The sequence below is a fragment of the Lissotriton helveticus genome, chromosome 5_1 (genome assembly GCF_964261635.1).
Source record: "Lissotriton helveticus chromosome 5_1, aLisHel1.1, whole genome shotgun sequence".
In the NCBI taxonomy this organism is placed as follows: Eukaryota; Metazoa; Chordata; class Amphibia; order Caudata; family Salamandridae; genus Lissotriton; species Lissotriton helveticus.
In genome coordinates, this window is record NC_136065.1 from 1552957840 (window position 1) to 1552978269 (window position 20430).

General features: G+C 37.3%; 1 protein-coding gene across 1 annotated transcript; it reads left to right on the forward strand.

Moving 5' to 3' along the window:
- Nucleotides 1-4543: 4543 nt before the first annotated feature.
- Nucleotides 4544-11432, forward strand: LOC144753696 (uncharacterized). Its single transcript, XM_078641292.1, has 3 exons — nucleotides 4544-7024; nucleotides 9136-9351; nucleotides 10152-11432. Exons 1-3 carry the CDS (start codon nucleotides 6587-6589, stop codon nucleotides 10410-10412), a joined length of 915 nt encoding a protein of 304 aa, XP_078497418.1. The 5' UTR covers nucleotides 4544-6586; the 3' UTR covers nucleotides 10413-11432.
- Nucleotides 11433-20430: the final 8998 nt, after the last annotated feature.

Below are 20430 nucleotides of genomic sequence, written 5' to 3' on the forward strand. Positions count from 1 at the left end.
ATACTCCTAGTACTAGTACATATTCCTGTGCAATTCTCACTACAACAGGGCCTAATAATCTATCTAAAAACAACAGCAAGCAGATCAGCACAACACAATATACTAATACACCACAAGAGACTACTCCTACTGACACATATGTAAGTATACTTAAGAAAACACTAAAGGGCAACACAGAAAGACAACATATTAATAGCACACACATAAATGTACAACAGACAATACCAGCAAGTAATTTAAATACCAACACATATTCTAGTAATGTAATTAATAGCACACACATAAATGTACAACAAACAATATACACAAGTAATTTACATACAAACACATATTCAAGTGATTACTATAATACATATAAACGTATTACTGGAAGTAATGACAGTTTACTTCATGATAATATACACAATAGCACATTGCACAACAAGGAAAGTAGCACAAATAATACCAATATAGATTCAAATATTTTAACACAAACACCACAAGGAAATACCTTTTTACATAACACACATCCACAGGAAAAAAATACACATAGTGATAAAAGTATTCACTATACACATTCTCTTCAAAATAGTATATTTGCTATTCTAAAGAACTACTGTAAACCAGCATATATTTGGGATAGTGTAGACTTGCACTGTATTATGAATCTTGGAGATGCTTTGTACACTGAAATGCACTCTGTTGATGAACAAGATTGTATGCAACCTCTAAAGTTACCAAATTACATAGTTAGCAATGACATAATTTATTCTACAAAGCTCAAAAAATGCTTTAGCGAAGAACTAACAAAATCAGCACAAACTTTACATAGTAAATTTATATCTGCATTAACTTCTACAATTAATTCACAAACTGGTGTATTGATCTCTATAGGTAGATATATAATTTCAGTCTTCAAAACTATACATACATACTCTCTATTTGATTCACATAGCCAAAATGAAAATGCAATACAACATTCTAATGGAACATGTATTGCTATCCAAATTGACTCTATTAATCTTATTATAGAATACATCCTAAAGTTAGGCAATAGAGAACAAATTACTAATTCTGAGAGTATTATTTTAGATTTAACTACTGTGAACATAACAACAATTAGCAAAAAAGGATTACAGCAAACACAACGGAATCATAAACAAGGAAATGTAAAGTCTAGAAAAAGCATATATGTTCATACGACACATATATCTATAAATGCATTAGGGGAAATTCCTTCAAATAACTTACAAGTAGAAAATACATTAATAAACACACAAAAGAGCAATAGTCAAGACAATAGACTGCATGTAACAGAAGACAGTTATTTAGCTTCACACATAGCTCTTAACAATACTGAGATAATAAACACATTAACAGCTGATGTTGAATCACTAATTCAAACAACCAATATAGAAATTCTAGAAATAAACAGTAATAGAAAAAGAAAACGGACACAAAACAAAGAGAATGAACTTAATCATAGAGATATAGCAGGTCAAACAACAAATGATATAATTAGGATATTTCAGGAAGAAATAAGATATGGACCTGAGTACACTTGCACTATTTGCAATCAACTATGGCATAAGCAAAGTCTTCAAAAAACAAACAGTATTAGTAAGAGAGCTAAATTCATAGAATGTAACATTAGCAAATACAGAACAGATGAGATATGCAGAACATGTTACACATATATATCTAAAGACAAAATACCTCCATGTTCAGTATATAATGGGATGACATTTCCTGATATCCCAGCAGTCTTACACTTGCATAACTTAGAAGAAAGATTAGTATCACCAAGAATACCGTTTTTACAAATTAGAACATTACCACGTGGATTCCAAAAATCTCTATCAGGTGCAGTAGTAAATGTACCTGCAGACGTTATGACAACAGTAACTGTTTTACCAAGGCAAATTAATGATAACATGACAATTCCAATAAAATTAAAAAGAAAATTAAGTTATAAATCTTATACCCATTATGAAAATGTTAGACCAAACAAAGTAAAACGTGCAGCTTTATATTTAGCCACTACTAGCACTTTGTTTCAAGAATATGGAATCACTATTAATAAAGATTGGGATTATACAACACAAGATATACATTCTTGTGATGAGACTTCAGATACAAGTTATATGTCAGATTCCTCAGACAATATTCCAGCAGGAAATTTAGATACTATGTTAGATAATGAAACTATTACTACAGAAACAAATAATATTTTAAGTTTAGCACCTGCAGAATATAACACACCAAGAGGCTTGTATGAAGACAAAGATTCTGAATATTTGGCATTCCCAACTATATTTTGCGGAAAACGAAGGCCAACTAATAAAGAAAGGCATGTCCCAATACATTACAGCACAATCTGTCAATCAGAAGTAAGAAGTAATGATCTAAGAGTAGCAAAGTGTGCTACTAATCTTTTCTTTAAATTAAAAACATTACACATTAAACAATTACAGAGCAAAATATTTATATCTCTTAGGAAATACTTTAATAATGGAAACATTATAACTGCCAAAGACATAAAAGATAAATTAGATACAATTTTACAGTATAATGAAGGATACAAAATACTTAAAACTATCCGTAGTTCACCACCATATTGGGAGCAATGCAAAAAAGACCTTTTTGCTATGATTAGACAATTAGGATTACCAACATTTTTTTTAACTTTATCTGCTGCAGAAACGAAATGGTATCACTTAATTAACATATTATTACGTACAGAAAAAAGACCAGAATGCACAAAAGAAGAATTTAAAAATATGTCATGGGAAACAAAATGCCAATTAATACAGCAAAATCCCATTACATGTGCAAGACATTTTGACTTCCAAGTTAGGAAATTATTTAATTCTATTTTATTGCATGAAAGTAATCCGATTGGCAAAATTATTGATTACTTTTATAGAGTGGAATTCCAACAACGGGGATCACCACATATACATGCTATAATATGGATAGAAAATGCTCCACTATATGAAACTTCTGATAGGAATGAAGTCACTACTTTCATAAATAAGTATGTTACATGTGCAAAAACACAAGAACCAGATATAGAGTCTTTACTACCTCTACAAAGACACGGCCATACCAAAAACTGCCGTATCAAACATAAAAGAACATGCAAATATCATTATCCCAGATATCCAATGCCTGAAACTTTTATACTAGAACCAATAGAGCTAGACAAAACAAATAACGAGCTCTTACAGCAAATTGAACTAATACATCTAACTATAAACAGCCAAGAATTTTCAAATTATACTTTTGAACAGTTTTTACATTCAATGAACATAGATCTAAAACAATATACTTTATGTATACAATCTATTATAGAAAAAAATACTATTTTCTTGAAAAGGACACCAGCTGAATGCTTTATAAATAACTACAATCCAACTATTTTGAAAGCATGGCAAGCAAACATAGATATACAATACATCTTAGATGCATATGCATGTGCTGTGTATATTGTTTCATACATTAGTAAATCACAGCGAGGAATGAGCAAATTAATTGCCCAAGCTGCTAAAGAAGTACATGCCAATCCGAGTATTAAAGAACAACTTAAGCATATAGGTAACAAATTCTTAAACTGTACAGAAATAAGTGCCCAAGAAGAAGCATATCTAATACTACAAATTCCTTTACGGAAAAGTTCAAGATCTTTTGTATTTATCAATACAAGTCCTAATGAAAAGCGTACATACTTATTAAAAGACATCGAAACTATCAATTCTTTACCAGATGAGTCTTGTAAAATACAATATGATAATATTATAGTGAGGTACAGCAAACGCCCTGTAAAATTAGAAACATGTACATTAGCTGACTATGCATCTATGTATAATGAAAAGAAAAAATGTAAAGGAAAAGAAGAAACAGGCCATGACAATTTCCTTATTGAAAATAACTTTCATAGCTCAGATGACGAAGAACTTGAGATAAATTTAGTAGACGAAACAAACTACATAAAACGGAAAAAAGCAAGAGTAATTCGCTATTGCAGATTTAACATCAAAAATGACTCCGAAAACTACTATAGAGAATTGCTCATGCTTTTTTACCCATGGCGAAATGAACATAATATAATTATTAACAAGGAAACGTATTATGAACGCTATCTAGAACTTAAAAATGCAGTTGATTCAAACCATAATAAATATAATAAACATAATAAACTACTAACAACTAATAGCAATGAAACTAGTATATTAGATACATTGCTACCACCAATAGATGCAGAAGAAGATAACGCCATATTCCATGAAGTCCAAAATAATGAAAACCCATTGTATGACCTATCATTTGATTTAGGGATTAGAAGTACAAGTAGAGAAGAAGCACTAAGCAATAACATAATGCCAAAAGAACAATATGATAGTATAATGCAAAATCTAACAGCAGAACAACTTAACTTTATATATCATCTTTTGCATTGGGTTAAAACTAAAGAAACACCATGCTACACATTTTGTACAGGTGGTGCAGGAGTAGGCAAAAGTTTCCTTATAACAGCACTTTACCAAACATTAGTACGTTATTACAATACAAAAGCAGGAGAAAACCCAGATAACATATATGTATTGCTTACAGCTCCAACTGGCAAAGCAGCACATAACATTCAAGGCAAAACACTACATAGTACTTTTAAAATACCTATTTCACAAACACTAACTCATAGACAGCTAACTCATGAGAATAGAAGCACACTACAAGGTCAGCTAATGCATCTTAAATTGCTAATAATTGATGAAATATCAATGGTAGGGGCAAATGTATTCAACTTTATACATAATAGATTGCAAGAGATAAAAATGTCTGATCTCCCTTTTGGCGGAATATCTATTTTAGCAATTGGAGACTTTTACCAATTGAAGCCAGTTTTTGACCCATACATATTTGACAACCCAAAACATTCATATAGGCCAGTAAGTACTAATTTATGGCAGACACATTTCAAGTTATTTGAGTTGACTAAAATAATGAGACAACAAAATGACTTGCCATTTGCTGAACTACTAAACAGATTAAGAGAAGGGAAACAAACAAATGAAGATATTATTCAGATAAAAACACGAGAAATAGAGCCACCTGAAACCATTAGCAAAACGATCCCTTACATTATGGGAACTAACAATGAAGTCAATAGCATAAATAATGCAGTTTTATTAGAACATATAACTCATTACCCAGTTTACACAGCTACAGCAATAGATACAGTTGCAGCAGACTTAAGTGAAGCAGTAAAAAAAAAATACTCCAACAGTTGCCCACAGATCCTACTAAAACAATGAGCCTGCCATCAATATTACATATTGCATTGCAATTAAGATATGATTTAACAAACAATATAAATGTCAATGATGGTTTAACAAATGGTGCAACAGGTATAGTAGAATTTGTAGAAACTATCAATAACAGACCAAATGTAATTTGGATTAATTTTGATAAAGAAACAGTAGGTAAATTAACAAGACAAGAAAACAAACACATATATCACAGTAATATTTTGCCTCATTGGACACCCATTCATGCTATTACACGGCATTTCCAATATACACAGAAATTTATAACTATTATACGCAAACAATTCCCATTGCGACAATCATCTGCAAGAACTATACATAGAACACAAGGAGAAACAATTGAGCCCATTTACATTCACTTTAACAACAGTAAAGTACATCATCTGCATTATGTAGCTTTAAGCAGAGCTAAATCTTTAGACAACATATACATTAGAAACTTTCAGCAAGACAAAATAGCTGTACATCCAAAAGTACATGAAGAAATGACACGTTTAAGAACACACATGCAATTACAAATATCAGTACCACAATTAGATCGCTATAGACAACAGTGTAATATAATTGTCCATAACATACGGTCCTTGCAAAGAAATTACACTGCTATTAAATCGGACCAAAATATCATGAACAGTGATATTATATGCCTCACTGAAATAAACACAACTAGAAAAGCAGGTAAGAATACGTTCTTAATAGAACAATATCACCTAGTATTATTTGATAAATTTCACAACCAGCACACAAAGCATGGTATTGCCATTTATTACAAAAAAAACATGCTTTTATCGCCAATATATCAAACACAACACGAAATTGACTTGTTATTTTTCACTCAGCATCTTAATGATTCTGAATACTTATTTATTATACTGTACAAACCACCACATGTACTTTTGCAAACATTATTACAAGTTTTAAGTAGCATAATTAACTTGTATCCAAATTCGAAATATGTCATCATGGGAGACTTCAATATAGATTTAACACAAATGTCACCAAACAGAACTTTGCTATTAGAATATATGCTACAGCAATTTCAATGCCAGCAAAAAATACAACAATACACAACAGACTACAATTCAACACTAGATCACATCTATACTAATGACAACATCATGCACTACAGTACATTAGAATCATATTATAGTGATCACAAAGCATTATGGGTGGCAGTTTAAAATGCAACAACTTCATTAACATGCGATTTTATTACAGGTAATAGCAAAAGGGGAAAAATTTATGTTCAGAATGTGTACTAACATTTTCTCTCGTTTCAGATGATTTCCATACAAGACCTCAAAAAAATGAAACCTGAAGACAACAAACCGTACCAAAAAACAATCCGAGCCAACGTTATAAAATGTTCCACAAAAACAAACTATACAAATGCTAAACAAGAGAACAAAGTCATGTATCATCTAGCTCTAGCTGATGAAAGTAGTTGCATTAAAGCAACGTGCTACAATGAGCCATTTTACCAGCAAACTAAAGAAGGACAAGCTATTATGATTCGCAATTTCTTAGCCAAAAACAATGTGATTATCATCACGAAACAAACGAAACTATCACGCATGATCCCCTTAACTATACCTCAAGAAATAATACAGGAGGCAGAATATATCCTACAACCCCCTGCTCCACCAATATCACCTATAAAAACAGTTAAAACAGCTTCACTACGCTCATTAATGAGCATTTCTGGGACTATTGCAGAGGTAAGCTTATAAAAAGAAAGAAAATTATCACACACCCTTTTACACACACACTATATACCAAAAACTCTTGCACACAATACTTACCGCTTTGACCGACTCTCACTCTTTGACCGACTCTCACTCTTTGACAGACTCTCTCTCTTTGACAGACTCTCTCTTTCACAGACTCTCTCTTTCACAGACTCTCTCTCTTTCACAGACTCTCTCTCTTTGACAGACTCTCTCTCTTTGACAGACTCTCTCTCTTTGACAGACTCTCTCTTTGACAGACTCTCTCTTTGACAGACTCTCTTTGACAGACTCTCTCTTTGACAGACTCTCTCTTTGACAGACTCTCTCTTTGACAGACTCTCTCTTTGACAGACTCTCTCTTTGACAGACTCTCTCTCTTTGACAGACTCTCTCTCTTTGACAGACTCTCTCTCTTTGACAGACTCTCTCTCTTTGACAGACTCTCTCTTTGACACTCTCTCATTGACAGACTCTCTCTCTTTGACAATCTCTCTTTGACACTCTCTCTCATTGACAGACTCTCTCTCTTTGACAATCTCTATCTTTGACACTCTCTCTCATTGACAGACTCTCTCTCTTTGACAATATCTCTCTTTGACACTCTCTCTCTTTGACAGACTCTCTTGGACAGACTCTCTTGGACAGACTCTCTTTGACCGACTCTCTTTGACCGACTCTCTTTGACAGACTCTCTCTCTTTCACAGACTCTCTCTCTTTAACAGACTCTCTCTCTTTGACAGACTCTCTCTTTGACCGACTCTCTTTGACCGACTCTCTTTGACAGACTCTCTCTCTTTCACAGACTCTCTCTCTTTCACAGACTCTCTCTCTTTAACAGACTCTCTCTCTTTAACAGACTCTCTCTCTTTGACAGACTCTCTCTTTGACCGACTCTCTTTGACCGACTCTCTTTGACAGACTCTCTCTCTTTCACAGACTCTCTCTTTCACAGACTCTCTCTCTTTCACAGACTCTCTCTCTTTAACAGACTCTCTCTTTGACACTCTCTCTCATTGACAGACTCTCTTGGACAGACTCTCTTTGACAGACTCTCTTTGACAGACTCTCTTTGACCGACTCTCTCTCTTTCACAGACTCTCTCTCTTTCACAGACTCTCTCTCTTTAACAGACTCTCTCTCTTTAACAGACTCTCTCTCTTTGACAGACTCTCTCTTTGACCGACTCTCTTTGACCGACTCTCTTTGACAGACTCTCTCTCTTTGACAGACTCTCTTTGACAGACTCTCTTTGACAGACTCTCTTTGACAGACTCTCTCTCTTTGACAGACTCTCTCTCTTTGACAGACTCTCTCTTTGACCGACTCTCTCTTTGACAGACTCTGTCTCTTTGACAGACTCTCTCTCTTTGACAGACTCTCTCGCTTTGACAGACTCTCTCTTTGACAGACTCTCTCTCTCTTTGACAGACTCTCTCTTTGACAGACTCTCTCTCTCTTTGACAGACTCTCTCTCTCTTTGACAGACTCTCTCTCTTTGACAGACTCTCTCTTTGACAGACTCTCTCTCTTTGACAGACTCTCTCTCTTTCACAGACTCTCTCTCTTTCACAGACTCTCTCTCTCTTTCACAGACTCTCTCTCTCTTTGACAGACTCTCTCTCTCTTTGACAGACTCTCTCTCTCTTTGACAGACTCTCTCTCTCTTTGACAGACTCTCTCTCTCTTTGACAGACTCTCTCTCTCTTTGACAGACTCTCTCTCTCTGACAGACTCTCTCTCTCTTTGACAGACTCTCTCTCTCTTTGACAGACTCTCTCTCTCTTTGACAGACTCTCTCTCTCTTTGACAGACTCTCTCTCTCTTTGACAGACTCTCTCTCTCTTTGACAGACTCTTTCTCTCTTTGACACTCTCTCTCTTTGACAGACTCTCTCTCTCTTTGACACTCTCTCTCTGACAGACTCTCATAAAAAACACTTTCGTACACACTTTCGCACACTCACACACTTTCACACACATTCTTTAACACACACATTCTGCTACAACACGCTCACACCAACTCTTTAACACCCACACTCTTACACACCAACACTGTAACATAATAAAAAAAATTCTATTACTAATTTTTTGTCTTACAGGAAGAAGAAACAAAAACAATTATTATTGCTGGCCAAGATACAAAACTTAAATCAATAACTGTGAAAGATACAACGGACTCAGTGAAAATAACTCTTTGGAGAGATGCCACAGACTTCCCCATAGAAATTGGATCCTACATAAAGATGACGCACCTGACAGTGCATGAATTTAGCAGCAATAAAATGTTAAACACAACAAGAAATACACAATTTCAAGTAAAAGTACAAATTATTAAACTATTAATAACTTGCTCTACTACTCAATCTATACTATTTACTTTTTAAAACACTATCAAACTCTATATTCACTAATTACAATTCACTCAAACTCTCTCTTCTAATACTCTCTATCTAAATCAATTAAGCTATACTACGTATTCTACTAATCACTACTATAAAACTCACTAATACTCTCCACTAATAAATCTACTACTCAATCTTAACTACTCTCTCTTTATTACTCACACCATAAAAAAACACAATTACAGAAAAATAACATTCACTATTTCAAAATAACTTACTAAGAATGCCCAACTATCACTTACAAATATGACTTTAATACTTACACTTAAGTACACAATTTTGTCGTTTTCAAATTCTCTTTATACTACTACGCCAATAACTTCAATACTCCCAAAAATAATTAACAATGCACTAAAAAAAAAAACACACTCTACTAATAACTCAAACTCAACTCACACTGCACTATTAACTATAATCACTATTTACAATACTCTTCTAAAACACAAAACTAGTACCTACTACTCACTATTTATTAATACGTATTTTTACTAAAGTACCTATAACATTACAAAACAGTCTCTAATCCTCTATTATACACACTATATTATACCTTTTCACTATCTTTACTCACATCTATCTTTTCTTAAACTATCTTCACTACTTATTAACATTATTTAAGCCTGCATATAACAAGAAATTTTTCCGTAGGTCAACACAAGAAAAAAAAAGGACTTCAAAAAAATGAAATTAACTAACTTCTTTTTCCTTCACAGAAAATACAACCACCAGAAGAAGAAATAAATATGACTATATATGGGCTAGAAACTGCGCATCAGGAACACTGTACACTAAATGTACATATTGATAACGCCGAAAATTTACAATCAGTAGAAATAAATAACAATGTTCTACTGGACTTCTTCAATATACCAGCCGACATTGACGACATTCAAGAAGCTCTAATGCCTAGCTGGCCAAAAAATGTTAATGTCATTTTTCAAAACGGATACATACTAAAAATACATGAGTTGTAAAAAAGAACACAATACTTTACTGTAAATAGAAGTACAAAAAGAAGATATTCAAATTATGTTTCAGTAAAAAGGCTAAAAATACAGTATTTTAATTAAAGTTTAATTTGCTTTCATACAATAATACTAAATATATTTACTTAAATACAATTTTTAAAGCTTTTTATCTTGTCTTTGCATTATTATTTACAGAGTACATAAGATATGTTACTGGCCAATTTTACTTTAAAAAGACTACAACAAATGCAATAATTCTATGTTCTATAGCAAATTGAGCAAAATGCATAAAATGTTACTGTGCACAATTTTTTTTTTTACAGAAGCTACACCACATGCACTCATTCTATGTTCTGTAGCAAATTCATCTGTCTTATACCTTGTGAAAGAATGGGAAAATACAAACATCCCACATTCATTAGAACTGCTACTCCCGTGATAATGCTCATATACCTACACTTTCATCCATCCACCCATCATTCATCCCACCACCTTTTCATACATCTTTCATCCATGCAATATTTTATCCACCCATACATCAGCCACGTTTTATTCCATTCGTCCACCCTTTTATTCTACCATGCATCCTTTCATCCACACTTTCATTCATCCACACTTGCATCTTTCCATCCATACTTTCTCAGCCACACTTCGATCCATCCACCCATCATATAGCCACCTACATTTTCACACATCCATTCATCATTCATGCAACATTTTTATTAATACATCCATCTAACATTTCATTCTACTAACAATACATTCACTCACTTTCAGCTTTACATCCATACATCCATCCTTTACACATCCACCCTTCTATCCATCCACTCATCATTCGTCCACCCACCTTTTCAACAATACATCATTCATCCATGCAACATTTTCTACATCCATCTTAAAATGTCAGTCTCCAATATATATACACATCAACGCATCCATCCAGCAACACATCATTTATCCACCGACATTTTCAAAAATACATCAAACATCCATGCAACATTTTAACTATCCATACTTTCATTCTACCATCCATCCTTCATCCATCCAACGTTTTATCTATACATCCATCCACCCACACTTTCATCCACCCACCCATCATTCATCACAACACATTTTCACACATCCATACGTCATTCATCCATGCAACATTTTATACATCCATACATCCACCTTTTCTTACATCCGTCCTTCCGTCCACCCTTTTATCCTTCCATGCATCCTTTCATCCACACTTTTATTCATCCATCCTTCAGCCAGCCACACTTCCACCTTTCCATACATCCATCCTTTACTCATCCACCCTTCGATCCATACACCCATCATACAGCCACATAAATTTCCACACATCCATCCATCATTCATGCAACATTTTTAATAATACATTCATCTACCATTTCATTCTACTAACACTACATCCATCCACTTTCAGCTTTCCATCCAGACAGCCATCATTTACACATCCACCCTTCTATCCATTCACTCATCATTCGTCCAACAACTTTTTCAACAATCCATCAATCATTCATCCATGCAACATTTTCTACATCCATCTTAAAATTTAATTCCACAATCTATACACACATCAACACATCCATCCAGCCACACATTATTTATCCACCTAGCTTTTCACACATGCATCATACATCCATGCAACTTTAACTATCCATCCTTTCATTCTTCCATCCATCCTTCATACATCCTTCATCCATCCAACGTTTCATCTATACATCAATTCACCCACACTTTCATCCATCCACCCATCATTCATCACACCACCTTTACACACATCCATACATCATTCATCCATGCAACATTTTATACATCCATACAACCACCTTTTCTTTCATCCGTCCTTCCGTCCACCCTTTCATCCTTCCACGCATCCTTTCATCCATTCACACTTTCAACAATACATCCTGCATCCATCCACTTTTTCATCCTTCCATCCATCCTTTACACATCCACACACCTTTTCACACATCCATCATTCATCCATGCAACATTTTATACATCAATCTTCAGATTCTTCAGAACTTATGGGGTTTTTCAAACTAGTAAAGTCACTGTGTAATATTGTGCCTATGCATGGTTCTGTGTGGCATCCTCAAGTGCCTTATTGATGTTTTACAACAATACATGCAATCGCATTCTAAGACCTTCACATCATTGTATATGTTTAAAGAAGTTTCGAAGCAGCTGCCTGCATCCATCTAAAAGTGGCTTGTACAAGATATATTTTCATAAGTTGAAAAAAAGGACACAACACTTTACTGTAAATGGAAGTTAAAAAAACAATTAAATTACGTTTCATAAAAAATGTAAAAGTATTTTCTGTAAAGTTTAATTTGCTTACATACAATAATAATAAATATATTTACTTAAATAAAAAATGTAAACCTTATCTTGTCTTTGCATTATTATTTACAAAAAACATAAATATGTTACTGTGCAAATTTAGTTTTAAAAAAAATACAACAAATGCACTCATTCTATGTTCTATAGCAAATTGATCAAAATGCCTAACTTATGTTACTGTGCAATACTTTTTTTTTTAAAGAAGCTATACCACATGCACTCATTCTATGTTCTGTAGCAAATTCATCTGTCTTATACCTTCAGAAACAATGGTAAAAAAATATCCTACGTTCATTAGAAGTGCTACTCCAGTAATAATACTCACAACAAGATAAAAATTGTGAATACGATACATCATTCATCCTACCACATTTTCACACATCCATACATCATTTATCTATGCAACATTTTATCCATCCATACATCCACGCTTTCTTCCATCCTTCTTCCATCCACACTTTCATCCTTCCATGCATCTATTCATCCACACTTTCAACAATGCATCCTGCATCCCTCCACCCTTTCATCCTTCCATCCATACATCCATCCTTTCAACATCCACATTTCAATCCATCCAACAATCAATAATCCACCCACATTTTCACACATCCATTCATCCATGCAACTTTTAATACATCAATCTTCATATTCTTCAGAAGGTACCTTATTAATGTTTTACAACAATACATGCACTCACATTCTAAGACCTTGACCTCCTTGTATATGGTGTTTCAGAAAATTTCTAAGCATCTGCCTGCGGCCATCTAAGAGTGGCTTCAATAACATATATTGTACACCATTGTATAGTTACAAAAAAATATATTCTTCATAATAAAAAGTTGAAAATAACTCTCCAAAGATTTATAGAACTCTAAGGGCTTACTATACATTGCCCAACAAGGGGACAGCTTTCTGTGTGTGAGCGGGGTGGCTCTAAGTGTGGAGGGGGCTTTGTAGGAGGTGACTCGCAGTTTATAGAAGAGGCTCACAGTCTGTGGAGGGAGCTCAAAGTGTGTGTGGGAGGGCTCGCAGTGTGGTGGTGCTCGCAGTGTGTGTGGGAAGGGCGCAGTGTGGGTGTGTGTTGGGGGCTCATTTGCAAAAGATAAAGCTAGTGCCATTGCAAATAACAATGCCATTTAGTTATGTTAAAAAAAAAGGTCAAGAGCTTTGCCAACAGCTCAAACTTTAACAAGGGCAAAACCATTGCATTGTAAATGCTTGTTTCAATATTTCTAGCGGATCTGCCAGCAGCACTAGAGGTGGAAAGAAGCCCGAGCCCGAGAATGAATAGTAGAAAGGTCTCATGCTTGCTGTATGCAGATGACCTTGTGATTACTGACCTGACAGAGCTCGGGCTGCAAAGACAATTAAATGCATTCCATGATTACTGTAAGGATATATTGCTGATAGTGAACATGGAAAAAACAAAGATCATGCGCTTCGGAAAAGGGACCAAGAGTTTTAGCTGGTACCTAGATAAAATAAAATTAGAAACGGTAAAAGAATATAAATACCTTGGTCTTTGGTTTGAATCCTGTTTAAAATGGGACATACATTTGGAACACCAAAACGCAAAAGCATCTTCTTCCATTTGTGACCTGAAAAAATTCAACAAAAACTATGGGGATATGTCACACAAACCGATACTAAAAGCATATGAGGCCACAATACCGCCCCAAGTACTGTACGGTGCATAGGTGCTCCTTCTATGTGGAAAGATAGGCTGGGATCGGGAGGAAGGTAAGGCCCTGGAAACATTACTGTCACTGCCAAAGTCATCAATGATACAGGCAATTAGACTGGAAACAGATATGATCGGATGGAATACTCAGGCAAAAATGGCGATGGTAAGATTCTGGAAGCACCAATCCCAGGGGGCAGGGGAAAAGGTCTCACATTGGTGTAGTGAGGAAATCCGCCACAGTAACCTAACATGGGCATTAGACGCAAAAAGAAAAATAAAGGAAATAATTGAGAACCTAAAAGTAGGAGTAAAACAAAATTCTCTAGATGTGGAGTTCACGAAGAGTGCACTCAGAGCACGAGGAAGGGAGTACTCTAGAAGGCAGGATATAGGATATCTAAGAAACAAAAAATCAGTGGTAAATATGATAGAATCTTGGGAAAACGAGACGGGGTACCCATACTTGGAAACCCTGCCAAATTACGGATTTAGGTGGGAGATACTGAAAATCCGAATTGGTACCATTCCTTGGCTAATGGAGGGGAGAGTTAAGGCAGAAATGTTAAATCCAGATGGTACATGTAAATGTGGCCTGGGGGTCAAGTGTGAAATGTTGCACATACTACTTGACTGCTTGACATGTCTAGAAGTGAGAAAACGGTTCTTACGACCTTTATTTATAAAATATGGCATAAGACAACGTGTACAAGCGACAAACCTACTGATAGGAATGGAAAGTCTGGATATAGCAATTGCACTTGGGAACTATCTGAAAGGGGTGAATCGCTTAGTGCAGGAACAGCAAAAGAAATCAAATTGAGGAACCTACTCGTATCCCATTGACAGATATAAGTAAAAGCTAAGATACGAGGGATTGCAAACCCATAAGACTTCAGATAGTACTGTAATGAGAAACATATGGAAATTGCCTCGTTTTAAATGTAATAACTTCCAGTTTTATTATGTATAGCATGTGTTTTAAAATTCTTTTTAACGATTTTATGTCTGTGCTACCCATAAAATGCCTTTTTTAAATTTGTATAACATATAGGAAGCGGCATGGAGAGTAACAGCCTGATTTTATAAATTTTGTACGGTTTTTGATATTGATGTGATGCACTTCTATTTCGATCTCATTGTTTAAAGACTACGGTCTAAATAAACAGAGTTTCTCTCTCTCTCTCTCTAGCCACAAGGATGTTGATAATACAATTCTACTGCCTAGGGAAGCTGTGCTCTTGTACCATGGTAAACCATGAACATCCCACTGGTCTAAGTACTCAAACTCATACACACACAGACTGCGACTCCTACACATGTGCAACAAGCTAAGTGCATATGCACACACACTTGAGATACACACAGGATGTCAGCATAAGGTTCAGCATAAGGTTCTGGGTTTTCACACAACAGTGGAACTTTACACAAGATGGAGTAATAAGCCACACTCTCACTGGCACAGGTAAAAAAGTGTGGTCAACTATATGAGATCACCAAACTATGGTGTGCTACCACCACCGTGTTATGTGCTAAACCCAAGATAGGGACAGTAGTCCTCTGTCCACTATGAAGTTATGGTTGGCACGCACCTTCAGGTCACAGGACAGGTCTTGGACATCACAATGTTAGGGTCAAGCCTAGGCCTCTAAGCACACACATGGGAGAGTGACACCAGGGCCATAAATAGAAGTTAGAGTAACAGATACACTCACAGTTAGGTACTGAGGGCAGGGATACATGCCTGTATATCATGGTTGGGACAATCTAGTGCCAACACCAGACCAAAAGGCATCCTTTTGTATTGGAATTCACTCTCCCACATTATGTACCCACATTATGTATGTCTTGACTCTTCCTCCAATTCGATCTGGTGGTACACCTCGGTAAGACCAATTGTGGAAAACACAGTGGCTCCTAAACCTGATATTAAGTTCCTGTAGGCTTGGCAAGGCAACACTGTCCACCCAAATATCCTCATTAAGGCAGAGTAAATCAATGCAAACCTTACATTTTCAAAACCTTTTTACAAAATTACCATAGGGGACAACCAATCTTTCCCCACCCAACCACCCTCCCTGTTCTCTACATCCACGTACGACCTCTCACCACACACACAGCCTCCCACTGATTCTCTAACCCCATATTTCCCTATTTTCCGTCTCCCTCTCACCCCTTCTCTTTCACCCTCTCCCACCTACCCTAAACTTAGTTTGAACTTTGCAAGTTAACTAATCTGGATCTCCCTTCTAAATACCATTCTTACTATTTTTTGTATGTTTTTTTGGCTATATGGACTTTTTGTGCAATGTTTATTATTGTTATGTGTTCTTGTAAACTGTATCTCCTCACATCCCTGTAAGGCGCTCTGATACCTCTGGGTCAAGCCAGCACTATAGAAAACCGTTAAAATAAATAAAATAAATAAACTGTAACTCCACACTAGTTGGGTGTCATCAGCATAGTGACAGTATGGATCCCCCAGGGAAGTACCACCTCTGCCAATGGCCTCATATAGATGTTAAACAAGGTGGGACTCAATGAAGATCCCTGGGGACTCCATACTGCAAAGGCCTCTGATTAGAGAGTGCACCTTCTTCAAAGACCTCAAAAGATCTGTCCGAAAGAAAGGACTCCAGCCATTCTAGGGCAATGCCTGCAAACCCACATCCTTTGGATCATAATGCGATCATTTACAGTATCGAAGGCTGCGCTGAGATCTCATAGAATAATTGCAGCGTTGTCCAAGATTTTCCTTGACTCTTCAACCACGGCAAGAAGGGCGGTCTCCGTGCCCTGATGACGCCTAAAGCCAGTCTGAGTAGGATGGAGATAGTTATTATCCTCAAGATGAGCTGACAATAAGGAATTGACATGTTTTTCTGCCAATTTACTAATTCCTGGCAGCAAAGAGATGGGGCGATAATTGGACCAGTCCTCGGGGTCTAAATTACTTCTTTTTAGAAGGGCTTTGACTCTAGCTTGTTTCCAGAGACAAGGAACCTCCCCCGTTAAAAGAGACGCATTTATTACGTCCTGCATTATAGGACAGACTATATCTGACACCAAGTTAAGAATGGCCGGGGGAGCAGGATCTGTTGGAGATCCTGATTTTAATCGCATCAAAAGGTCCTGCAATGAGGAGAGAGTAAGGGGATCAAATGTTTCCAACACAGCTTGTTGTGGGGGTGGTAAAACATTTATATCCAAAACCCTTTGCTGGAAGCTAGAGTAAATTGTATGAACTTAAAGTGGAGAAAAAGTTGTCTAATTCCTCGCAGCGCTTTTGAGCATTATCACCATCATTGGGGGACTAGGAGGGGTAAGAAGAGATTTCAAGATTTTAAAAATTTCCAGAGGAGAATTAGAAACTGCAATAATTTTTCCATGATAATAACTAGTTTGAGCAGCTTTATTTCATTTTTATATAGCTTAATAGCCTTTCTATAATTGCTCTTACTTAATTCTGAGAATTCCTTTCTCCATTACCTTTCAAATTGCTTACATGATTGTTTAAGCTGTCATACTTTCTTATTCGAACCTGTTCGGTAGTAAACTTCTTTTTGTGGAAGAACAACATCCAGAGAAGCCTCAAGCCAATTCAGATCAGAATGAGATACAGGAGTAGAATTTATAAGATTGGTCGCCCAATCTTTAACTGAAAGTTTAGACCAAATGCGCCCACATTTTTTCGTTCTAACAAAAGGTTGTAAAAACTCTTGAGGAGTTTAGATAAAGGATAATAGAAAATGATCAGACCATGGAACCACAATGGACTCGACAAAAGTGATATCTGTAAGATTAGTCAATAGAGGATCAAGCAAATGTCCCAGCTTATGAGTAGAGCCAGTCACTATTTGCTTGATTTGAAATGTTTCCGAACAATCAATAAGATCCTGCACCAGGGAGGAGTCAGGGTCATCAAAGTCTAAATTCAGATCACCCAAGATAGAAAAATTAGAAGAAAGGCTCTCACCGTTGGTAGCTACCTCTGGAAGATCTTTACAGAAATTGCCTGGTGCACCTGGGGGGCAATATATAAGAATACCTGAAAAGGTGCAGGTCGGAGAGAAGCTTATACCAAACACTAGGTTCTCACAATCAGTTAAATGTCCAATTGTGACTCTACATCTACAGACATCATTATAAATAATAGCAATTCCCCCACCCTGGCCGCTGACACAATCTAACCTAAAAATGGCATAGTTAGAGGGAAGAGCTTGAACTATATCGGGATCAGAGTCCTTGATGGTCCAAGTTACTGTCAAAAAAAGCACATCTGGATTCCGTTCTTCTAGGAGTAGATGGATTTCACTAGAATGTTTTTGAAGGGAGCGACAATTAAGTAGTAACATGGAAATAGGTTTTCCTTTCCCCTTACCAGTAATCATAGAGGAGGTAACCTGAGCTGGCTTACAGTTATAGTTACACAGAGGGCATGATACAATCTCCTCCTCTAAAGTCAAACTGTACACACACTCACTTCTGCTCTCACCTTTGATTCTGAGGAGCTGCTCCCTATCACACCCCAGCTTGTCTGAGAGGAGTCGAGCAGGGGTTCCAGCCTCTAGGCCCGGCCAGGCGCAGGCGGGCTTGCCTTTGGCGTGCGGCTGGCACGCCTGCCTCGTGTGTCCGCTGCACGGAGGCCTCATTGGCTTGATTTAAGGCCAATGATGGGTGTGTGAGTGCGCGTCAGCAGGGAAAACTAAAACGCTAACTTTGCTTCCCAAAACAATCGGAGATTCCCCCGAGGCCTATTGACCAGCCCAGGTGTCCCCAGCAATGTGTGCAATCTGAGCAGAGAATTCCTAGTCAATTTTAAACGCACAATCACACGTACATTTCAATTATTTAAAAAAATAAGACTCTCGCTTCTAACGCAGATCAACACGGGAGAGAAGTGCCACAGTCTATGCCTATGGGTCCACTGCTCCACACCCACTGGCAAGTGTGTTCACAGCGGAGATTGCACATGAATCTCACTCGACACGGGCCAAGATCTACATAACGAAAGGAGGCCACAGGATGTTGCTGACTTGCTGGACCGCAGAACGCCTTCAGCTGGTCACATTCACGCTTAGGGGTCCATTAGGATGTCGGGCGGTGGCACCACCGCAGTGCTGACGGGCGTAAAAACGCCTTTTCTGCCCACGAGCTGCGGGAAACACGTCCGCGATATTAGTATAGTAAAACATAGGTCAAATCCTGTCCGCCGCGGAGCGACACGCACCACCATCAAAGTGCGCCCGCCACCGCGGCGGAGGAAGCCAATGGAGAATCACCGCCGTGCGGAATGCTGTCCACCCTGCTCAACAAATTAGGATGGCCCAAACAGACAGACACACCGCAGCGGAGACACTGTACAACCAGAGACGGCGGAAATTCGACAGCGGAGTGCGATAGCAGAGACCCGGTCCACACCACCCAGTCACGAACGCCATGGACCCAGCCCTACATGTGTTTCCGTGCTGTACCTGCTACAGCACTATCATCAAAAGGGCCGCCACGGACGCCGCCACAGGTACGCATCTATACAAAAACAACACACAACACACAGGCTGACACAGGGTCCAATTCCACTACAGACACCCTGCTGGGGGTCACAACACATCCACACATGACCCACCTGCCAACAAGTCACCACACTGCAGCCGGGACACACATCGACCGCGAACTTGCAGCAATGTCCTGGTCACCTCACGGCAGCGTTCAACACAAGCCCACAATGCAGAAGGCAGGGCCACTCCAAGGCATGAGCAGGGCACAAAGACCACACCACCCCCAACCACACATCAACCCACCCCATCAAGTCACAGGCCTGGTGCCCGTCCTGTACACTCCCATGCAAAGCAACAAGCAACAAGCACAGCAACAAGCAAGCTCAATACACACCCTGCACCACACAACAAACAACCAGGGAGACAGCCACTACAGGAGTGGCTGACAAGGAACACACAACACCAGTGCCACACACACTGAAGGCTGCCA